Source organism: Apteryx rowi, unplaced genomic scaffold (genome assembly GCF_003343035.1).
Source record: "Apteryx rowi isolate R43461 unplaced genomic scaffold, aptRow1 scaffold_24, whole genome shotgun sequence".
NCBI classification, from domain to species: Eukaryota; Metazoa; Chordata; class Aves; order Apterygiformes; family Apterygidae; genus Apteryx; species Apteryx rowi.
Genome location: NW_020448752.1, coordinates 325723 through 345474, shown reverse-complemented (window position 1 = coordinate 345474; position 19752 = coordinate 325723). Strand labels below are relative to the sequence as shown.

General features: G+C 45.9%; 1 protein-coding gene across 1 annotated transcript in view; it reads left to right on the top strand.

The window, feature by feature from the left end:
- Window positions 1-2910, top strand: part of SLC6A14 (solute carrier family 6 member 14) — a 53726-nt gene extending 50816 nt beyond the window's left edge. The window contains exons 11-14 of the mRNA XM_026066260.1: window positions 351-450; window positions 701-810; window positions 1775-1942; window positions 2547-2910. Of these exons, the coding sequence (XP_025922045.1) occupies window positions 351-450; window positions 701-810; window positions 1775-1942; window positions 2547-2696 (528 nt within the window). The 3' untranslated portion in view covers window positions 2697-2910. The remainder of the gene's footprint in view (window positions 1-350; window positions 451-700; window positions 811-1774; window positions 1943-2546) is intronic.
- The last annotated feature ends 16842 nt before the right edge of the window (window positions 2911-19752 follow it).

The window sequence follows — 19752 nt, the reverse complement described above, 5'->3', positions numbered from 1 at the left end:
CTGATAACTGGTACAGCTACTCCTGTAGATCCTTATTAAAGTATCAGCTTTAGTACGGTAAGTTACAAATTTGAATCTTGCTATCAGCTGTTTATATATATTTTGCATATGCATATATCTAGTTGTTAATATACAGATCTGCAGTATTTCATCAGGTGCGTTCTTCAACTTTACACAGAGATATTTGAATGAAATAATGTTCACCGATCTGTACCTAACCCAGACAATCGGGAATTTCAAAAACTTACTGCTGATTATTTAAATTGGCTTAAACAACACAACTTAATCTATTTGCATAAAAAGTTACTAGGTTTGGGTATATCTTTACCTGTTTATTCTTTGTTCTACAGGCAGGAATTTACTGGGTTAACCTAATAGATCATTTCTGTGCTGGATGGGGAATCCTTATTGCAGCTGTYCTGGAAATAATAGGCATCATCTACATTTACGGTAAATTATGTAAACCAAAAAACCCTGAACTGACAATACAAACAATCCCAGGCACGTTGTATATTAAATATAAATTTCTGCAATAAAATGCTTATAACATCTTAACTCTTAAAGCCTCTCACCCAATTATCACAGAATTGGGGAAGTTGACCTTGACCATTCTGTCCCCTTCCTTCTATTGTTCTTGAGTAACTGCACCGGCATGATAGATGCCTACTTTACAGTATATTATATGACTGTCTTTCAACAGGAGGAAACAGATTTATTGAAGACGTTGAAATGATGATTGGAAAGAAGAACTGTTTATTCTGGTTGTGGTGGAGGGTGTGCTGGTTTTTCGTTACTCCTGTGCTCTTAACTGTGAGTGTAAATGGCTGAATTAYGTTAGTGTCACACAACTTACGCATTTGATATTAAACAGGCTTCCATGTAAAGATTCAGGCCTGAATTTGCAGGCCTTACGTATACAGATAAGACATGGCTGAGCCAATGGAGCAACCTACAGGCTATCTCTTTCCAATATATACCGCTCTGGCTTGGGTCATTTCCAGGGGAGGTCAGGCCTTCAGAGCAGTTACTAATGAGCTGGGTCTACAGTCCCAGGAGTAACATGCAGCAATCGGACTAGCAGCTGGTTTCTCTTCATTTCAGACTGAAAAAACATGTTGAAAACCTAGAATTTCCCACTGGAGAGAAATCCCATTTTCTGGACAGATCCATGGCTCTTTGGATGTCTAGCTGTTCTCCTGTCTCACTGAGCTCCTTCTTTGTCCTGTCATGTTCTTCTCAGTTTTAGTAGGTGCAGTATCTGAGGGGAAAAAAACACAAACGAAATGTCACAAGCCCAGGAGCAGTGACAAGTTGTTCTGGCCACAACACTATCTTTAATCTCTCCAGAGATTAAAGGAAATGCTTCTTATATATATCTTACATCTGGAAGAATATTTGCCAACATTTCTTCTCCTATAAATATAGGACTAAAACAAAAGGAGAAAGGTACTAAGTTCATTCAACAAAGCATATACTCTCCGAGATAAGAATTGAATAGAACCSAGAAGTTTATTTCTGTTTAAACATTAAGATGTAATTAAAGTGTTGGGCTGCTTAACACTGTTGTTTTTCAGTTCTGTCCTTCAGTCTTACTGTTAGGCCATGTTTGAATACCAAATCCTGCACAACAAATCTCATATTTGGAAAGCAAGAGGGAGCTGTGCAGAATTTGCAGCCAGTCCTATAGTGACTAACTTGGAAACAGTGTTCAATACAAGTTCAGGTCACTTTGAAATCAGCTTTTTTCCCCTCAATTTTTTTTCTTTTTTAATAGGCAATTTTGGTCTGGTCTCTGGTCACATTTTCAACTCCCAGTTATGGCTCCGTTTTGTATCCAACATGGGGAACTGCTGTTGGCTGGTGTATGATTATCTTCTGTGTCATCTGGATTCCCATTGTCGCTATTGTAAAGATAGTTAGAGCTGAAGGAAACCTGTGTCAGGTAAGGGCACAAAACCCCAGCTTTCATAGACTCAAATCTTGCTCTCCTTGGCATGATCAGGAAAGCTTGTGCTCTCTTCTCAAGAGCATGTTCAATACCTGGAGATTTTCATTAACTGGATTTTTAGACCAAAACACATCTTTGCTAGTTGCRCCAGAGGCAAATTCACCCTGCTGTGTTCTGATATGAAGATAAAGTCTGATTCCCTGGGAGTACACCCACATATTCAGTAGTGATTTTCCTGGTTTCTGTTATTATTCCAGCTGCTTTAAATTCTCTGCAGAACTTAAACAAAAAATGATTTAAGTTTTGCCTCCCATTCCTCCCTGAAATCAGCAAGTCCAAGATCCRAGGTATATGCTTCTTGCCGGGCTTTGCCAAAGAGCGCTGTTGATCATAGCTCTCCCTGCTTGTTTAATTTCAGTGACTAGAGTCCTCTGAAACCAAGGACATTTGGAACCCTTAAAAACAAAGAAACCAGAAAAGTAGTTTGCTTGCTATTTGTGGAGTTGCAGGGCATATTAAATGTTACACCTTTACTTAACGGAAAAGTACGCAGGACTAAGATAAGACATTAAATGCCTCTTTTGTTCTYGCTTTCCAGCGCATTGCAAGCTGCTGCAGGCCAGCCGCAAACTGGGGTCCCTATCTGGAATGTCATCGAGGAGAAAGATACAGCCATATTGTAGATCCCCARAAGGAAAAAGAACATGAGATCCCCACTGTGTCTGGCTTCGTGTACAAACGAGAATGAGATGCCCATTAGGATGACAAATTTTTTAACATAAATGTGATTTTTTTTTTTTTAAACAATTAGAAAGTGACAATGCAAAATCAAAAAAACCAAACAAGCACAAACCAACCCCTGCCCTCAAAAACCCAGCCTGCAAATGAAAGCAAGCCATATTATTTATTTTTAGTGCTGTCTATTTGGGGAGCAAGAGATCATCAATTAGACGCTGAGGTCTCCCCAGATATTTAGGTTAAGAGGGCAGGAAAATGGATTCCAGCCTCCCCAGGCTGATGGACTGGGCATGCTCAACCCAGTCCAACCAGTATCCAGCTGGACTGCAGATGCTGACATGGAAGGAAATAAAGACACATCGAGCCAAATGGTGCTGTGCTTGCGTGCACCTACGTACTACAGCCTGTGGGCAATTACCAGCTTCTGCTGTGCTTTGTGCTCGCCAGGGCTGCACAGCCAGCAGACGGGTGAGTGGGTATGCTGCTGTCTGGCCCTGTAGCCCAGGGAATATGAATAMTTTTTTTTTCTGTCTAAGCCTTGTTCAATGCTGTAAGGCTGCTCAGGATTTAATGTTGACTAAAGTGTGTGTGTTTCGTCTGTGTATATATAAATATCAAGTGGCAAAAAAAAATTGCCTTGCCATGAAATAAGGCTATAACATGGTGAAAAGCAGGCTTCCTTATATTTATCACTGTTCCTCCAGGAGTCCCCAAAGGGTCATTTTTTTGTGTCTTGCCCCATGCTCGGCATTTGTGTGTCTGTAATTCAAAAACCATGTGTTCCCATACTCTGTCACTAGCTCAGACTCTGCAGAATGAAATAGTAACCTTTGATTTCTGCTGCATCTGCTCACCCTACGTTCATCAAGGCTTTACCTCTCAGTGTGTTCTCTGCATCTTCTTTCACTGTGGCTGGGGTTTTTCCTAGCAAAGGGCCTAGACCTGAGTGCTTTTTAAAGATTCAAACAGTGCATCAGTCTTGTGGTACAGCCAAAAGAAGCAGAGGTTCACCCTAAGTGAAGGTTACAGCTGGTCCAAATACTCCAAAATCATGAGGTTGGGGCATCCAAAATAATGAGATTTTTGAAAACTCTGGAAGTATTCGGATCCTCAATTTGATTTTGCTTTGGTGTCTTTAAGATTCAACACTTTTCAGCTTTTCTTGAGGAAAAGAGAGCAGAGCTTTGCATTCTAACCTAACTCCAGGAGTTGGGGGCATTAAGGAAAATGCAGTTTGTAATGCATTTGGCCTTTGTGTAGGAAGTAGGGGGTTAGGTTAAGAGAACCTGACTTAACTCATAATACAAGGGCATCCCTCCTAAACAAACAAACAAGACCTGTTAAATGAATCCGTACGTTTTGTGTGCTGAGGGATGTCTCTATCACTGTGATAACGGTTCCTTGGGAACAATATGGCAGGATTTCTGTCCATCACTTCTTCTCAGGGCTTTGTCACTGTTTCTGGACATGAATGGATGTGGATAGTTGCCCGAGCTGCATACCTCGGTATACATTTTATACTGGCATTTTTGTGACAAATCAACACTTTATAGCAAATAAAATGTAATTTTCTGTTTGTAATGGTTTTGGAGAATTCGTGTGGAACTGTGATGGGATTTGTGGGGTGGGGAGGTACCAGCATGCCTTTCATGATCCTAAGGCTTTGGGAGACTGAACTGGAGAGGTTCACATCCAGGAACCATTTTCTTGTGAAGTTCAGACCTAATGCAATAGTCCTGATTTTGCCCTGACTCAGAAAATATAGAAAAACTGCCTGTGAATTTGAGGCCTGTGGGATTAGAACTTGAGATGGGAGCTGGTTAAGAGGACGCCTCTCCTGCCCTCAGTTGCCCTCGGGCCAGATCTGTCACCCCTTCCCCGTGCACCGAGTCTTCCTGCTGGTCTCTTTGGGTGAGCTGACTCTTCCAGCTAGGGATCTTCTGAGGAGTCTTTAGATGTCTTTAGAAGTCAGCGCTGCTCTTGGAGGAAGGCTGGACCCTGCAGAGCTGGGCGTCTTTGTTACCCATGCAGGCTGGAGCCAAGCACGCGCCTGCTTATTGGGGATGCTGAAAAACCAGCAATGCCTCCCTGTGCCTTCCCTGTAAGGGAGGATGTTCGTTGCTGGGAAGGTGGCCTGAATGCTTTTCTCTTTTTCCTTTATTTATTTTTTTTTTCTTTGAGGGAAAAAGATCAAAAGAAAATGGTTCTGCTTCAATCACACCAAATTGCAGTGAAAGGAAAACTCTTGGAAAGAGAAAAGTAGAACATGAAAAAACAAATACGTTCAGCTTGGATTGGCTCAAAATGCCAGTGTGTTTTCAGCCAGAGAAGGGAATGCAGACACGAACAGTTCCAGAGAGGCTGAAAGCCACATCTATAACACGGAAATGTTTAAAAAGAGGTATTTGAACTGTCATTTGTATATGTATGTAAAGTGATTAGTTAGGTTTATGGAAGCAATTTTAAAACCAAAACCTTATTTCCAATGTGGACRCTGTTCCTATGCTCGAAGTCGAATGAAAACAATAATAATTTCACTTCTCCCCAAGTACCTATTTGCAGCAGTGTATTTTCAAGCCGGGGCTGCGCGGAGGTGCGCTGGCCAGCAGAGAGCAGCGCGGGCTCGCCGCTTTCCCGGCTCCGCTCCCGCATGGAGGGCGAAGGCCGGCCGTGGGTCTGTCCCGGCCGTGGGTCCGGCCCCGGCCGCGCTCGCCACATCGTCCGCGGAGCAGCCTTAAAGCTGAGTCATTTGGCGCTTGCTCCTGCCTGATCGATGGCTGCCGAACGGCGCCCGAGCTTCGAATCGGACCTGCCCTATCGAAAGGTCTTTTTTCGTGTTCCAGATGTTTGCAGAAGATAGCTGGTGCTCTCGTGCGACACCCACGCAACTCTGAGCCGAGCGTTGCGGTAACAACGTGGCCGCTCCGTTAGAACCGCTCTRACCTCTGCAAGCTGGAGCTGGCGAAAGGTTATCTTGTCCGACCGGCTGTCCCCRGGAAATGAACCTTTCCGCCCCTACAACTTGGCTTTCTGACAGGTTTTGTCTCCTACACTCTCCCAATCCCAGAAGCTCAGCTGAGCCTCATCCCGTAACTGGCTGTGAACCAAACCAAACTCTGCTGGCTCCAAAGAAATTATGGAGGGAGAAAGGTTTACATCGCCGAAAGAAACTAATTTCAATGTTTTCAAAGTGATTTTGCTTTTTTGGCCGATAGCTCCTTTCTTTTAGAAAATTAGTAAATACAGGCTACAAAGGGCTGAAAAAGAAAAATTTCAAAGTTTAGCAAACACATCTTTTTAAATTAAAAAAATGTTTTGCTCAATCCGAGCTGCTTTAGGAAGCAGGTGAGAATGGAGTTGGCATTTTGGCTTTTCTAGTTGTTTCGGAATGAGGAAATCATCATTGCTTTAAAACCATTTGAAGGATTAAAAAAAAATCTTTTCCGATTTAGCTCTAACTGTGATGCAAATAGGGAGAATACTGACGCAACCCTTCAAAGAGAAAAAACATTTGACCCTAATCACATTAGGTAGTTGTTTTTCATAAATCAATGTTCAGCCCTGCCTTAAAGGGATGCCAGGAGCCAATATCTAATCTTGGCCTCCCTCGAGCCCTGGGGGAGCTGCAGATCCTCTGTGCTGATCTGCCTTTTGGGCAGACGATGCAGGGAAGGGGAAAAATGAGCTGAAATATGTGCGTTGTAGATAAATGGCATTTGATGAAGGGAATGAGGAAAGAAAAAGACATTGTATTAAACTGACGGTTCCCATGTGAATATTTCCATTGATTTTATAGGCCAATTCCTGTCTAAATAACACGGCCGAACTGGGTATCTGAGTGAAATGCGGGAACCAAACCTTCGCTCCAGCCCAGAGTGTGAACGGGACGGGAGGCCGACTGCGGGCTCTGGCGCTCCTCATCCTCTGTCCTGCCTCACCCTGCGCTAAACCAGCTTTGTGAAATGACTTGTCAAAAAACCCCACGACAACAACAAAACAGCGCCGGTAGCCAAAATAAGGTAGAGCTGTAGCAATCGGATGAATCAGAAGCAGAAACCTCTGACGGAGCAGGGAGGAGGCGGCACGGGACGGCGATGCTGCGGTGGACGGGAGACGGAGCAGCCTGTTAAACTGGATCTGTCACCGAGGGAATGGCAGCGCCAAGCCGTGACTTTATCCGGGCTCACTCCGCTCCATCAACGCCAGGCTGATGGAGAAGCATCGCCAGGGCTATTTAAGGAAGGTTTTCTTCCCCRTAAAACCCACTCAAGAAGGCTTGAGATAATTTTCTTGAGCTGATTTATACACGCCTGACAACCTGGCCGATTATGAAGGGGTAAACTGGTGCCTCTGCAAAGCACGGGATTAGTATGGCGGTGAGTTGTGCGTCCTGAACACGGCATGCCGCTTGCCCAGCCCAAACCACCGGAGCAGGGCTGGAGAGGTACGGAGAGCAGCCGGAGGGCRGCTGGCGTGCCGGAAGGGCTTCAGCTCCACCACTGGGACTTCCCACCRCAGAAATCAGGGCTGGAGGGCAGGCACAAGAGACAGCTCTAAAGTCATAAGAGTAGTGGAGGACTAGGGAACGGTTGTTCAGTGTGTCTTAATTTTTAAAGCAAAAAAAGGTATGTTTTGTGCAATGCTCAGTCTGACTGTGCAACACCTTGCTGCAAGGTGTGGGGTGCCGAATGGTTACACGGCTTCAAATTCATTCAGAAAAAAACATGAAGAAGAAAACCCTGACAAGGTCTGCTAAACACCAAGATCCTACCTCTGGTTCAGGAGGTCCCAGAGCCCCCGGGAGCTGGGGGACACCAGGAAAGTAGGGCTGCAACGCTGCTTGCGCTGTGCCCTGGGCATCCGTGCCTGGCTGGGGTCGGAATGAGACAGTGGCCTGGGCCTTTGGTGTGGTCTCATATAGCCGTTCTTGAGAGCAGAACTTGAACTCTGTGAATCGTATTTGCAAACTTTAACTTATTTACAAGAAAATGCAGATTGGTGCCAACCTACTGAGTTTTGCATCCCTTGTGCATGCTCTGCCAGGCACAAACGAAGCACGTTCAACAGTGCCTGACCACAGTTTCCTCTGGACATCTCCCTGCGGTGTATAACCACTTCAGCTCCAAGGTTTCATTATTTCTCTGTGAGCAATCAGGAAAGCAGAACTTCTGGTGCAGAATTTCTTACTGTAACCAAAAAACAGGGCAAGTCCGACTAGCTTTGCTACAGGCAGCCTGAGCTTAACCTTAATCTCAGTTCTTGCTGCCTGTTTCACATTGATGTCAGCTCCCCTTTCCTGGAAGAGTAATCATTCTCCACTAGTGTTGATAAAGATAAAATAGAGAAAGATAATTCATTTTAAAAGATGAATCATGTGGTTTGCAAGGAAGCAGAGAGCTCATGTTCAGCACTAGCTATAGTGGATGCAGAGAAGAAAAAAAGGTATTCAGGGCTGCCAGTATTTGGCTTCGGCCTCTGCAGACTGGAGTGCACTCAGCCTCTGCAGACCAGAGCCGGGCCCTGGCTGAGGGCTGCCACCAGAACGAAGGCTGGCAAAGGGAGCGCCAAACCGACCGTATCCTGGGCCCTGCAAATATTTAGGATTGTTTTGGCATCGTGCATCGTGCTTGCCAAGAGTGTCCATCCTCCCTTGTGTCTCAGAATAAGAATTCAATAGATGCCTCCTGGGACTGGGTTTGTGCAAGGTCTAGGGAGATGAAGCTTGGTTCCCAAAATGTGCATCTGATTGCTGTTGTCACCTAAATAATGAGTTGAAGGTCTGGCATAGCAACGGAGCACCTGAGGAGCTGCTCTTGTCTCCTGGAGCCCCGGGCGAGCTTCAAGTCTGGGTGCAAGCCGTTCTGTTTAGGGGCCATAAAGGGTGAATTTAGTTGCTGGGATTAAATCTAATGTAAGTGGGGGATCAATCCAGTTACAGCATAACCCACAGAGGTTTAATCACATATTTCTCYGGGTTATGCAGATGTTTCTGCATATTTATGTGACTATATACTACTTTGGAAGAATGACAACGACCAGACAATTGGAAAACCTGGGTGGAAGCATGCTTTTGGGTTTGACTGAACCATGCTTCCAAAAGCTGGGCTCATGGTACTGAGCTACAGGTGGCTGTTACTGTCCCATGCACTGTGCTCATCTGCTCCAGTCTGGGAGCAGGGACACAAGGGAGTTCAGCAGAGCAATCTGTAATGCACATAGACTCTCTCATAATGTCAAATGGCCATTTTCTGTGCTTTATGCTATGTTTAATACCTGCTGTTATTTTAGTTCTCTATGAAACTCTTTCCTTTCATGTCTCTGCTGCTGCCTGAGAAATTGTTCTTAATATTTATAAAAAAACCAATCCCCTTATACAATTGTTACAGCCTGGCACTAAGTAGCTAGGGTTAAAATACATTTTTTAGCAGAATTACTTTAATGTGGACATTTTTCAGCTTTTGAGGATTGCATTTCCTTGGGTTCTGTTGCACAGAACTAGTGAAAATCTAGAATTTGCATTCCCTGGTGAATGCTACTCGCGGAGAGAAGGATGGGTCTGCTTTGTGCTGTAAAAGCACAATTTTCAAAATTTGCCATGCGAGTGCCAGGAGGGCAGAGCAGGCTCAGGAGGAGGGSATTACTGCTTTGCAGAAATGTCTGCTAAAGTTTTGCTGGCTAATAAAAGGCGCCAGGATGGTGAAAGCGACTTTCTGTGCAGACAGCTGTGCATGGGGAAGGCGATCGGGCCCAGCGGAGAGAAGGGAGCTGGTAATCCCTTCCCTCCCTGGCAGGCACCGAGCGGAGGGGGCTGGATTCACAGCTTCGGTGCATCTTAACATGCGCTGAGCAGAGGGGCCTGGAAAAGATAGATCCCTCCTTGCATCCACAAAGAAAAGCCTGTAAGGCGTCTTGTAAGCACACATGTATGTTAATAAAATGCTACCAGCATGAAGAAAGGCAGAATTTCCCTGCCTGTTGTATAACCAGAATGGTTAAACTCAAGTGAATGACCACTAGGAATTTTAGTCCTTAGAGTTTTACTTTGCTGAATTTTGTTCAAAGACTTTGAAAGCAAAGGAGGAGACAAACCTTTGACAAGTAGGAGCCAAAAAGGCCAAACCCTGGTCACAAGCATAGGATTCATCAGGAAGAGAAATGCTTAGGGGAAAATCTAGAAATGCGTAGCATACTGTGAATTAATATTGGTCGTTTCACAAAAATAATGAGAGGAATCTGCCATATTCCACCTGTTCAGACAGAACTGCTGGGCTGTGAAATGAYGGATCAGGTTGAAGTGCCGGTCACAGAGGCTGCAACGAGAGGTGCCGACTGCTGAGGCAGTGGCTGCACTGCGGTGCCCGCGACCGGGGAGAAACCGGCYGGTGGACAAGACACCGGGGACGTCACGCGGGCCAGCTGGGCATCCCTGATGGGCATCTTGGAAACGATTGTTTGGTGTAGACRTTTCTCTGAAAATCAGTTTGGGAGGAATGTTTTGATGTTTTGCAGCTAGGGACCTGGATAGCAATTAAATATCCATACAGATATAAAACTCAGTGCCTAGTGCCCAGCTCCAGGCTGTGGCCGCAGGGGAGCTGGTCACACGGCCATGGACACCCAAAATCCTGCAGCTGGAGCCTGAACCCCGGGCCTGTCATAAYGCCCTGCCCCATGTCTCCAAGAGTCGGTCCAGCACCATCAGATGAGACCTGGCTCCCTCTGCTGGGATGACGCTCCAAACGTCGGATGCTGGGGAACCGCACGTTGAATTTTGGGGAGGCAGACTGATTAAATCCAGGATTTGCAAAATAAAGTCAAAAGGCATGGGAGTCTAGGGGGAAAGGCAGAGGCAAGCAGAGATGTCAGTAAACCACGAAGCGGCAGAATGGGGCTTTCCACCCCCTCTCTCTTGCATTCGTCAGGGCTAACCTCATTAAAAGAGCTAACAGACACGGCCCCTGATAGAACAGCGTCTCCATCTGCTCTGGGCGCCRTGCTACCTCTGGGGCTTTGCAAATTTTAACAGGTATGTGCTGTGATCTGCACTTTCATCAAGCAGAGGGCTTTCTRTGGACCTTGGCTGGCTTCCAGCGTTGTCTTACAGAGTTTTAACAGAAGCTCCCTCTGCACCCAAACAAATACAGACTGACTAGTGATRTACTTCATCTACTAGATGTAATTTTCTAACTCAGAAGCTTATATTTTTATGTAATATGAATGCATGTTCAATTCCTCCTTCATTTCACCTTCCTGTGGGCCACCAATGATTCTTGAAATGTGCCTCTGCTGTGCCCATGTGGGAGTATTTACCAATCCGGAGCCTCATGAAAGGGGCAGCCCAGCCTCACTCTCTCAGGGTTTCTGGGTCTGAACTCTTGGGGTCCAGATCCCAAGATCACTGCCCGGCACAGCAGGGTGTAAATCACCGCAGGAGCAGGCCTTGCTGGGACGGGGAGCTTGCTCTGCTCTTGCTGAACCCACATYGCGGCCTCTCAGCGCTCCCACTCACCTGGAATCAGGGCTTATTTTGTTCTTTTGGCTAGTTTTAGTTTTATAAATGAATGCACAAGCTGGGCCCAATAGGTTTAAGTCATTTGCTTCTTTTGGGCCAAGATGCCTTCTACTTATTTAATATAAAGAATCAAGACATTTTTACCTTTCAGCTCCGTTGCACCAGCACAGTTGCACCGACTCCACCTGCCAACAGCAGCAGAGCTGAATGGACCCAGTGCAAACAAGAGCTGCAGGTCCGGGCACAGACGTCAATGTTGGCCAGAACAAGATATTTGCCTATTCACGCTGGAAACAATGAATGATTTCGACACGGCAGGCAGGACAATAAAGCCTGTCACTAGAAGACAGACGAGGGCAGCGTTTCCCTGTAAAGTCAGGACAGGCGTGTTCCTTTCTGAACAGGTTTTCATCTTGCGTTGGCTGTTAGGGTCTGAGCCCCCTCCAGGGGAGTCTTGCCAAGCGCTCTCCTGTTGCTGCACATGAAACGTGGGGGCATTTTGCTTGGGAACTCTGCAGAAAGTGCAGAAAAACAGATGTGGTCTTTGCAGTTCTGGGAATTCCTTTATGTTAAAGAGCTTTGCTTTCCGTTTCTAATGGTTTCATCAGCATTGCTTGATTTTTAATAAATGTGTACAGTGAACAGTGCCTCTGCTGTTTTCATATTTTTTTAATGGGATGAACATTCATAGTAGCCAATGGGGACCTGTGTTTACGAACCAAAGTGCTGCTGAAGTGATTTGCCTGCTCGTATAGACTGCTGCTGTGCTTTTCCCAGGTTGATGCYGTAGCATCTTTCCCCTGCTGATGTTTCCCTTGTCCATAACCAGGCCCAGGATGTCCTGCAATGTGACCCAGGGGGGATTTAGCTGTGAGGACAGTCTGAGAGATCTCCAGCTGCTATTGGTCATCCTGGAAGGCTTTCCCTAAATAGCCAGCTCTGRCCCTTGCACCCAGCTCCAGTGTCTTGCAGTACCACGTGGCAAATTGCCTGTTATTTTGGGGAGATTTACAGCTTAACTGACTCCTCTGGTCTTCTGGTAAAGCCTCAGCTTTGAGACAGATGTGTCACTTGATGCCCCTGAAGAAGAGCGGCATCGTGGCACTGGAAGCAGACCATGCACATGCCAGATAGGAGCTGTGGTGTTCCCACAGCTGGTGTGACTCTGTATGRCCAGTCCATCAGTGGGCAAAACCCCTCTCCTCTCTCGCTGCAGCACTGCAATGGGATGAGGTAATATTTTACTTTTTGCACTTTTGGCTGAAAGTTGGATCCTCTGGTTCCTGCTTAGCATGCGGTAATGCAGAGCCAGCCCTCCTCCCGTTGGTCCTGAGGTCCAAGATTCATTAGTCTGCATTTATCAGCTCTTGCCAGGGAAACGGTGAATAATGAGGCCTGGTTCAGGTAATGAAATGATCTCCCTCTTGCATCTGATTACATTGCTGCTTATTGTTTCCTCTGTGTGTAATTTTGCTTCCTGGGAAACTTGTTTTGTAAACACTAATGACTGTGCAGTTATGGACCAAGTTAARCTTCCCAGCAGTGCTGCAGGAGCCCAGTGAGCTGTGCAGGCCTGGCTGTTTGTGTTGCAATGTGCTTTGTTAGCTGACGGGAGCATGAAGAAAGCCCCTGTCGCTTTACTGCAAATACATGGGACGGCACCACGAAGGATCAGGCCCTTGGCATCCTTCATCAGCAGCTTATACCTAGTTGTTCTGGTATCAATACTGAGATTTAGCCTACRTAAATGTCCTTCTTCTCTGGTGTTGGCCTTCCCCAAGAGATATTCAGCATGACTCCTCTCCATTTTCATTTCGTTAGCCAAAGAAAAGACCTGTTTCCTTTGTTTCTTTCATCATTCCCTTTCTTTGTTCCCCCTTTCTTGAGTACAAGTAACTCAGGCAAACTATTCCAGGCATCTAGTATAAGGATACTAAAACTATTTTCTCTCTGCTGGCATGACTTTGCTTGTACATCTTGAAATTTCACCTGTGTTTTCCATGGTGGCATCCACTTGGCAGCCTGGAGTCATCCTCTGTTAAACCAATGCATCCAGAAACCCTCATCCTTAGCCCCAGGGGGATGACCTTGCACTGTGCGCTCTTCATCCCATTTCTACAGCACGAGACCTTGAGGTCATGAAGTTTTCCTACGTGATCTTCTTGTCACCTTCTGCATTGCCTTAATGACCACAGACAGTTCACCAGCACGCTGCTGCCTCTAGTGCCGAGGTCAAATAAAAGAAGCCTTGCTCCAGGACTGACCCTTGAATAACTTCATCAGTGACCCCTTGCAATCCTCAAAGCGTGGGTCCCTGCCATCCCCACTCTACCCACTTCCTTCTTCAGCTTAACATTTTTATAGGAATCTCTGCCTTTCTGAGCACTGGATTTGTGCCCTTGGGAGATGTTTTACTGAAGTCTAAGCAGAGGAGAGCTACCTACCTAACGTGGCAGCACACTTAAAACATGCCATATATCTGTGATAAGCTCTAGTCTTGAACAAATTCCTCTTTCAGTAAGTCAGMGGTTTTACGTACGCATTTTCATAACATATGCAGCCCAGAAAATGCAGGACAGCTTTGTGTTATTGTCAGAGGAGTAAAGCCTGGTTTATGTAGGATCCCTGGAACAATTTCTTCTTCTGCAGCCCCTAGCTTGCCCATAATCATTAGGTATCTGCTCAAGATCAGTCTCTCATTTCCCTCCTACTCGTTATCTCTTTACCAAGCTATGTAGGAGCTCCAGTAATACCTGGGACTCCCTTATGCAAGGCACTGTGCAAACATGCAGCAGAGGGAGTCACCAGCCCAAGTTCAAGCCCTGTAATGGCATACACAAGCCATTCCCTAACAGAGTGCAGGTGGATGTAGACAGGAGTTTTACGGAGGCAGTGAGACAACGTGGCTGCACCAAAGCCCCTGGACCACAGTACAAAGCTGCGTGTGACAGACGGTCATCACTCTCCTGCTCTCTCAGCACTTGCACTTGGGTGGACTGTGTGTCTTTTAGGAAATGCATTCCCCTGATGGTCCCTTTGGTCATATAAAAGCTGCTGGGACAGTAAATCTCTTCCTCCAGGTAGGTTGTGTCTCACCCAGGAGCGTTTGGAAGAGTTTTATGGTCTCTTTGGAGGGGTCCTCAAGAYGTGGTTGGTAAATTTGAGGAGACACTTTGCCATTTTATGACCTACTGTGGTATGCATTGCTGGGACAAATGTGTCCCTGGGGTAGTGCCTCCCCCCATGTTACCCAGGATACATTTGCTCCTGCATTGATTGCATACATATTCAGCCAGGCATTAAAAGGCAAAATTTGAACCCATAGTGCAGGGACTCATACCAGTCTGGGCAGGTTTATTGACTTGATCAATAGTACATGACTTCACTGCAGGAGCAGAAAAACTGTAAGTCATCCTTATGTTAAAACAAGTGTGAGGAAAAGATGTTTCTGTACAGAATTGTTCAATCTTTTTAAATTAGGTTTCTTTTTTTCCCCAAACTATTGGCTAATGGACTGAAGAATTCCGAGATGCGTCTGTTTTTGAAGACAATGCAATTTTTCTCAGGGAAGAAAATCATTACGTGACAAGCGAGCAAGGAGTCTGTCCTTGTCAGGGTGTTTCTGAGGCTCAGCTGGGGAAGCAGGTGTGGAAAAGGTTTCAATTAAACAGTTCTCCCAATTCTGAGTCAACATGTAAATTGTTTGGACTCCAGTGGCTACAGGTTTTGTTTACCTTTTAGGCTTTTGCACCCTTCTGCTATAAAGTCCAATTTTGTGTTACTCCAGAAAGCGGTTGCCTGGTGCAAAGCTTATCAATGTATTAATTTCCTTGTCTGTAAAACCTGTTGTGTCCTCRCAGCGCTCTGAACACCGCGCTGCGCTTCCCGGGTCCTGCGATCGCCRCTGCTTGGGTACGGTGCTTCATCAGCCACCCCGTAACGAAGCCCGTCTCCAGCAGTCCCCGCACGTTTCAGCCCATCGGTATGCGGCCGCCGTGCGCACCAAGTCACCCTGCCCGGGAGATCGTGTGCTATTTCATTGCCTCTATATGATCAGCCCAAACCCCGGGGAAAGGGCATAGCCCTGGCTTTGCTGGAGCGATGACTAACCAGCTGTGTTTTGCTGCCACGAGCTTTGTCCTTCTGACACCAGTGGTTATAAACCCTGTACTTTGGATTTTCAGCCCCTCCCAACTCCCGTTTTAATGCTTTTGCGTAGAGGTTAGCACCTCCAGGCCCAGCTCACAAGTTTTGCTCGACTGAATTTGGCTCCTGTTACGCCAGTTCATAACCACGTTCCTTTGACCCACAAATGCTAAATTGCACCTTAGCAACTGCATTCCTGTGACCCATAAATGTTATATTTCATCTTAGCTGAAAACCTAGAGCTGACAGAGTGTAACAAAGCAATTGTGGTTTATGGGTCCTCTCCACTTGAGCAATCTCCCTTCTTCGTGGGTGTTTCCATTGCAGTCAGGGGCTCGGTGTTGTTGCAGCAGGATTGGGCTCTGATGCTGCTCCAGAAGCACACACATCTTAAAGGGCAAAACATTAACCCCATTAATTGGGGTTTAACTTCCCTGAGAATAAATGTGCTTAATGGTAGCGTAGATGCATCTGCTTAGAGAAGGATCATTTGCTGATTGTAACACTGAGCACCTCTGCTCAGACCAGATGTGCTCGGGGCTAAGGGAGGAAAATGTTTAAACGCAACCACTCAGAGAGAAGGCCAAATCCTGCTCTTTCTTGTGTTAGTGGCAGACCTAGAGAACGGTTCAAACCTTCTTCACCTGGGGGGAATGACTGCTCCTGTTGCAGAAAGYACCAGGTGGGTCACATTAATTACCTTCCTTTATTGAGAGATTGATAGGCAAAAGGCTCAAACGGCATAAATTAGCRAGTTAGCCTGGAGTCAGCAGGGTGTTTGAGCAGTGTGGCTTGCTGTTTTATTTATGGGTGCTGGGTGGAATTTTTCAAATTGTAATGGTGTCATCAAATTTGATGGAATAGGGACAATATAGGCAGGAAAAAGTGGAACTTTCAGTTACTGTGGAACTGGGAAGGTGAATTTTTTGTTGAATTTTGTAAATGAAAGCTGAAGTTCAAAATGGGAAGAGGGGGGGCCTCCTTCACTAACACTGCTCTGTTTTTACCAGATGCTTTGTTTTATGGGTAACATTTGAGATTATCAGAAATGAACCTTGCTGTCCTGAAGTGATGAATGCTTCACGCTGGTGCTTGTTTCCAGAGCTCTTTACAGACCTTCTCAGTGCAGTTCTCCTGGAGGATGCTATGGCTGTTTCCTTGWTTTGACTTGGCTAGGGCAAGACATGGTTTAGGAGCTCTTAAYCTCTGTGGGTTTGCTTTAGAGGCTCCTTAGGGTAGATCACTTCCCAATCCCAGGAGGACATGCAGAAAACCCAAGCACACGGAGCGCTGTCTCCTGGGGGCCTGGAGACTGCGGGAAGGGTGCTCGGGCTGAGAGTCTGCAGGTAAGTGAGACATTTCAAAGCAATTCATGGCTCTCGCTGTGTTAAATTGTGCTGCCAGAGAATACGTGGTTGCGAGGAGAAATATTTCCTGACTTGCTTAGAATTTCATGAGCTGCGAGCCCATCCAGGATTGCTTGTTTATCTCGGCTGGGAACAGAGGACGAGCTCTGCTGCACATTTAATTAGAYTGGAGGAAGGCAGAGAGTTTTAAGGTAATCTTATCTTCTACCGCTCGTCACAACTCTCATATTTAAAAACTCTTCATGCCATGCGAAACAAAGCCTGATATTAAGCTATCTGGTTTTAAGGACCCTGCACAGGGGAACAACTTCATAAGTAGTCACTCTTTAATCAAATACGCCTATGCCTCTTTTTGCGTATATGACTTTAAAAAAAAACCCTGCTGTATGATCTTATGAAAACTAACCAGGAGATGCAAAGAGAAGTGCAGATGGTCTCACCTGGGCTTTTTGGGGAATGAATATACCCTTCCAAAGTGCCTTTTCCTGCAATTGCCGAAAGCAAAAGAACAGATGAAAAGAATCTGAGTCAAAGTTACCCGTTGCTGCAATAGACTGGCAATAATCAAGACTAAGGTGCTGGGAAAGACGGCACAAAATCAGCCCGCAATCAAAGAGCAATGGGTTTTATACTGCAGCCCTGCAGGGCCAGGTGCCCAAAGGTTTTGGGGTATATTGAAGGAGGGGAGGAGAGCAGCAAAGCTGGCCACTGCCCTGGCCTAGAGTGGGTGCTGTCCCCCTTGGCTTTGTGAAGGGAGAAGGGTGAAGTAGCTTCTAGTCCATTACAGGCTCAGTTTGATAGACTAAAGGAAGCTATTAGGGAAGAAATCAGTCTCTTCTCGTTAATAAAATACCAGCCAAAGCAATGATGTTTTCAGAATAGGTGTGTTTTGCACATCATTTCAGGGAAACATTTTTTTTTTCCGCTCTACAGTGAACTTTCATGCTCTTATGCTGAACAGAATGGATGCAGCTTGCCCTCAAAATTTGAAAAGCATCAGATATATATATATGTGTCTAAATATGCATATCTATATATGTATAAGCAAATCATCATAAAAATACACAGCCGCTCATAGCGAGGCAGCCACATTTGTTGCAAATGCACTTGGTTTCGTGGGTGTCTGGGCAACGTTTCCAGGCCCTGTCACAGGGAAGGGCGAATCTCTGCGGGATTTCCTGGGTCCTTCACCAGGTGACCTTGTCGTGCAGGAGAGGCGCTGGGGTCAATGGGGCTGAGGGAGGGAAGAGCCGCAGCGTGTCCCCAAAACTACCAAGCTGTGGGGAGAATAGGATTGGGGAGAGAGTGACTGGGGGGTAGAGGGAAGTTTTTTGGCTGTTTTCTTGGTTTTTGTTTTGCTTTCCCTTTCCAGGCAAGGTGCCACCTAGTACCTGGGCCACAACCTCCCTGCAAAACGTGACCCCAAATGTGCATCGCTGCGAAGGAGACTCTGCAGGGAGTAGATAGGCACTAGCTGAAGCCAAATCGGTGCTTGCTCACCCTTTGGATTTAAGGGCATTGGCAGGGAAAGCGGACAAAATATATAATATTGGGAATACTGGCTGCTGGTCCAGTGCAGTGGTGTGTATAGCTTTTTATTAGCTTTCTCACGCTGCAGTCAAATTCACCCTAGCACGCTGAGCATCCCCAGTGCGAGCGATGCCAGTAAAATTTGGGGACAAGTAACTGCTTTTGTGGTTTCATGGGGACTTGTCTGTCTTTTCGCACTTCCTAAATGCTGGCGTAATAAATCCTGAAGTGCTTTCTCACTCGCAGCGGACGTGATTAATATAGCTGTTAGCTGGTGCCACTTTCAGAGGAAACAATTGACAACCCCTAGGTGGATAAGCACCGGAGGCCTGAAAACCCAACCATTTTCTCTGCATTTGAGAAGTGAGGAGATGCAATAAAAGCGATAATTCCTTCRCTTGAAATTCAGACTTGGACACGAGGTAAAAACAGTGACCTTTGCTGTGAGAGTTTCAGAGAATGCCTTTTAAAGCAAAAATGGTTTCAAAGCCAAAATTGAAGTAGCTGTTTGTTGAGGTGAGCCGCTACTTTTTTTTTTTTAAGTGTTTGGAAAACATTTCGAGTGGGTGACCTTGGTGCCAATAAACAACTTTGGCACCGAGTCAGCCAGGGCATCCTTGATGTTYGGGAGCTTTTCTGAATGTGACCTCGGCCGGCTCTGCAAGGCAACAAGTGGACCTGTGAGTCCTCCCGGGTGCGCTGAGCCCTGCACACTTCATCCTGTGAGTGTACCATTCCCCCTCTGCACGGGGCATCTCCCTGCAGCAAAATCGTGAGCAGGACACGAGTATCCTCGGTGACTTTATCGGGTTTCCACTCTGCTTCTTTCAGCATAATCAGCTCCACTGATTTCCGCTTGTTTGCTGCAGAGTTTGCAGCTGGAAGCTCAAACTGCCATTTATTTTCTGTATGGGTTCCTAATCTGGAAATGGATCTTATTTGCCTTACTGAATTACAAGAAAATTAAGCTAAACACATTGCGTTATGCCCGGATGCRTTGAGGGGTTTTCATGAAAAGAGGAGGGGGGAAAAAACCCACAGTTGTCATTACCGCAAGTTTCTGCTTTCCTCAGTATCAATAACTTCATGTTCTGAAAAATATAAAATCTCTATAAACGGCAGAGTTTTTCCTTGGGGCCAGGCACTGGGTACCTCGAGCTGCATCTGTCTCATGTCTTTCATCGCCCCAGCCCTTAAAGAACATCCTTGCAAACATCCCGAGCTGTGTTCCCTTGCATTGCCTCCCCTCGCACTTCGGCACGCTTTCATTATCTGCAGTATTGCATTTGATAGTACTATTAAACAGTTCGTAGCACTTTCCTTTTGGCAACAGCTTCTTCTCTTTTGAATGGAAATGTTCTTCCTGGCTCTAAATCACCTTTCGAGCCTGCTGTGTCTAAGCAGCATCAATACTCCAGTGCTCCGAATGAGACACGGATTTTGCGTTTTCATTTCCTGACCCATCAGGGAGAATTTTGTGCAAAATGCAGAAGGAAGAATGCCAAGCTGAT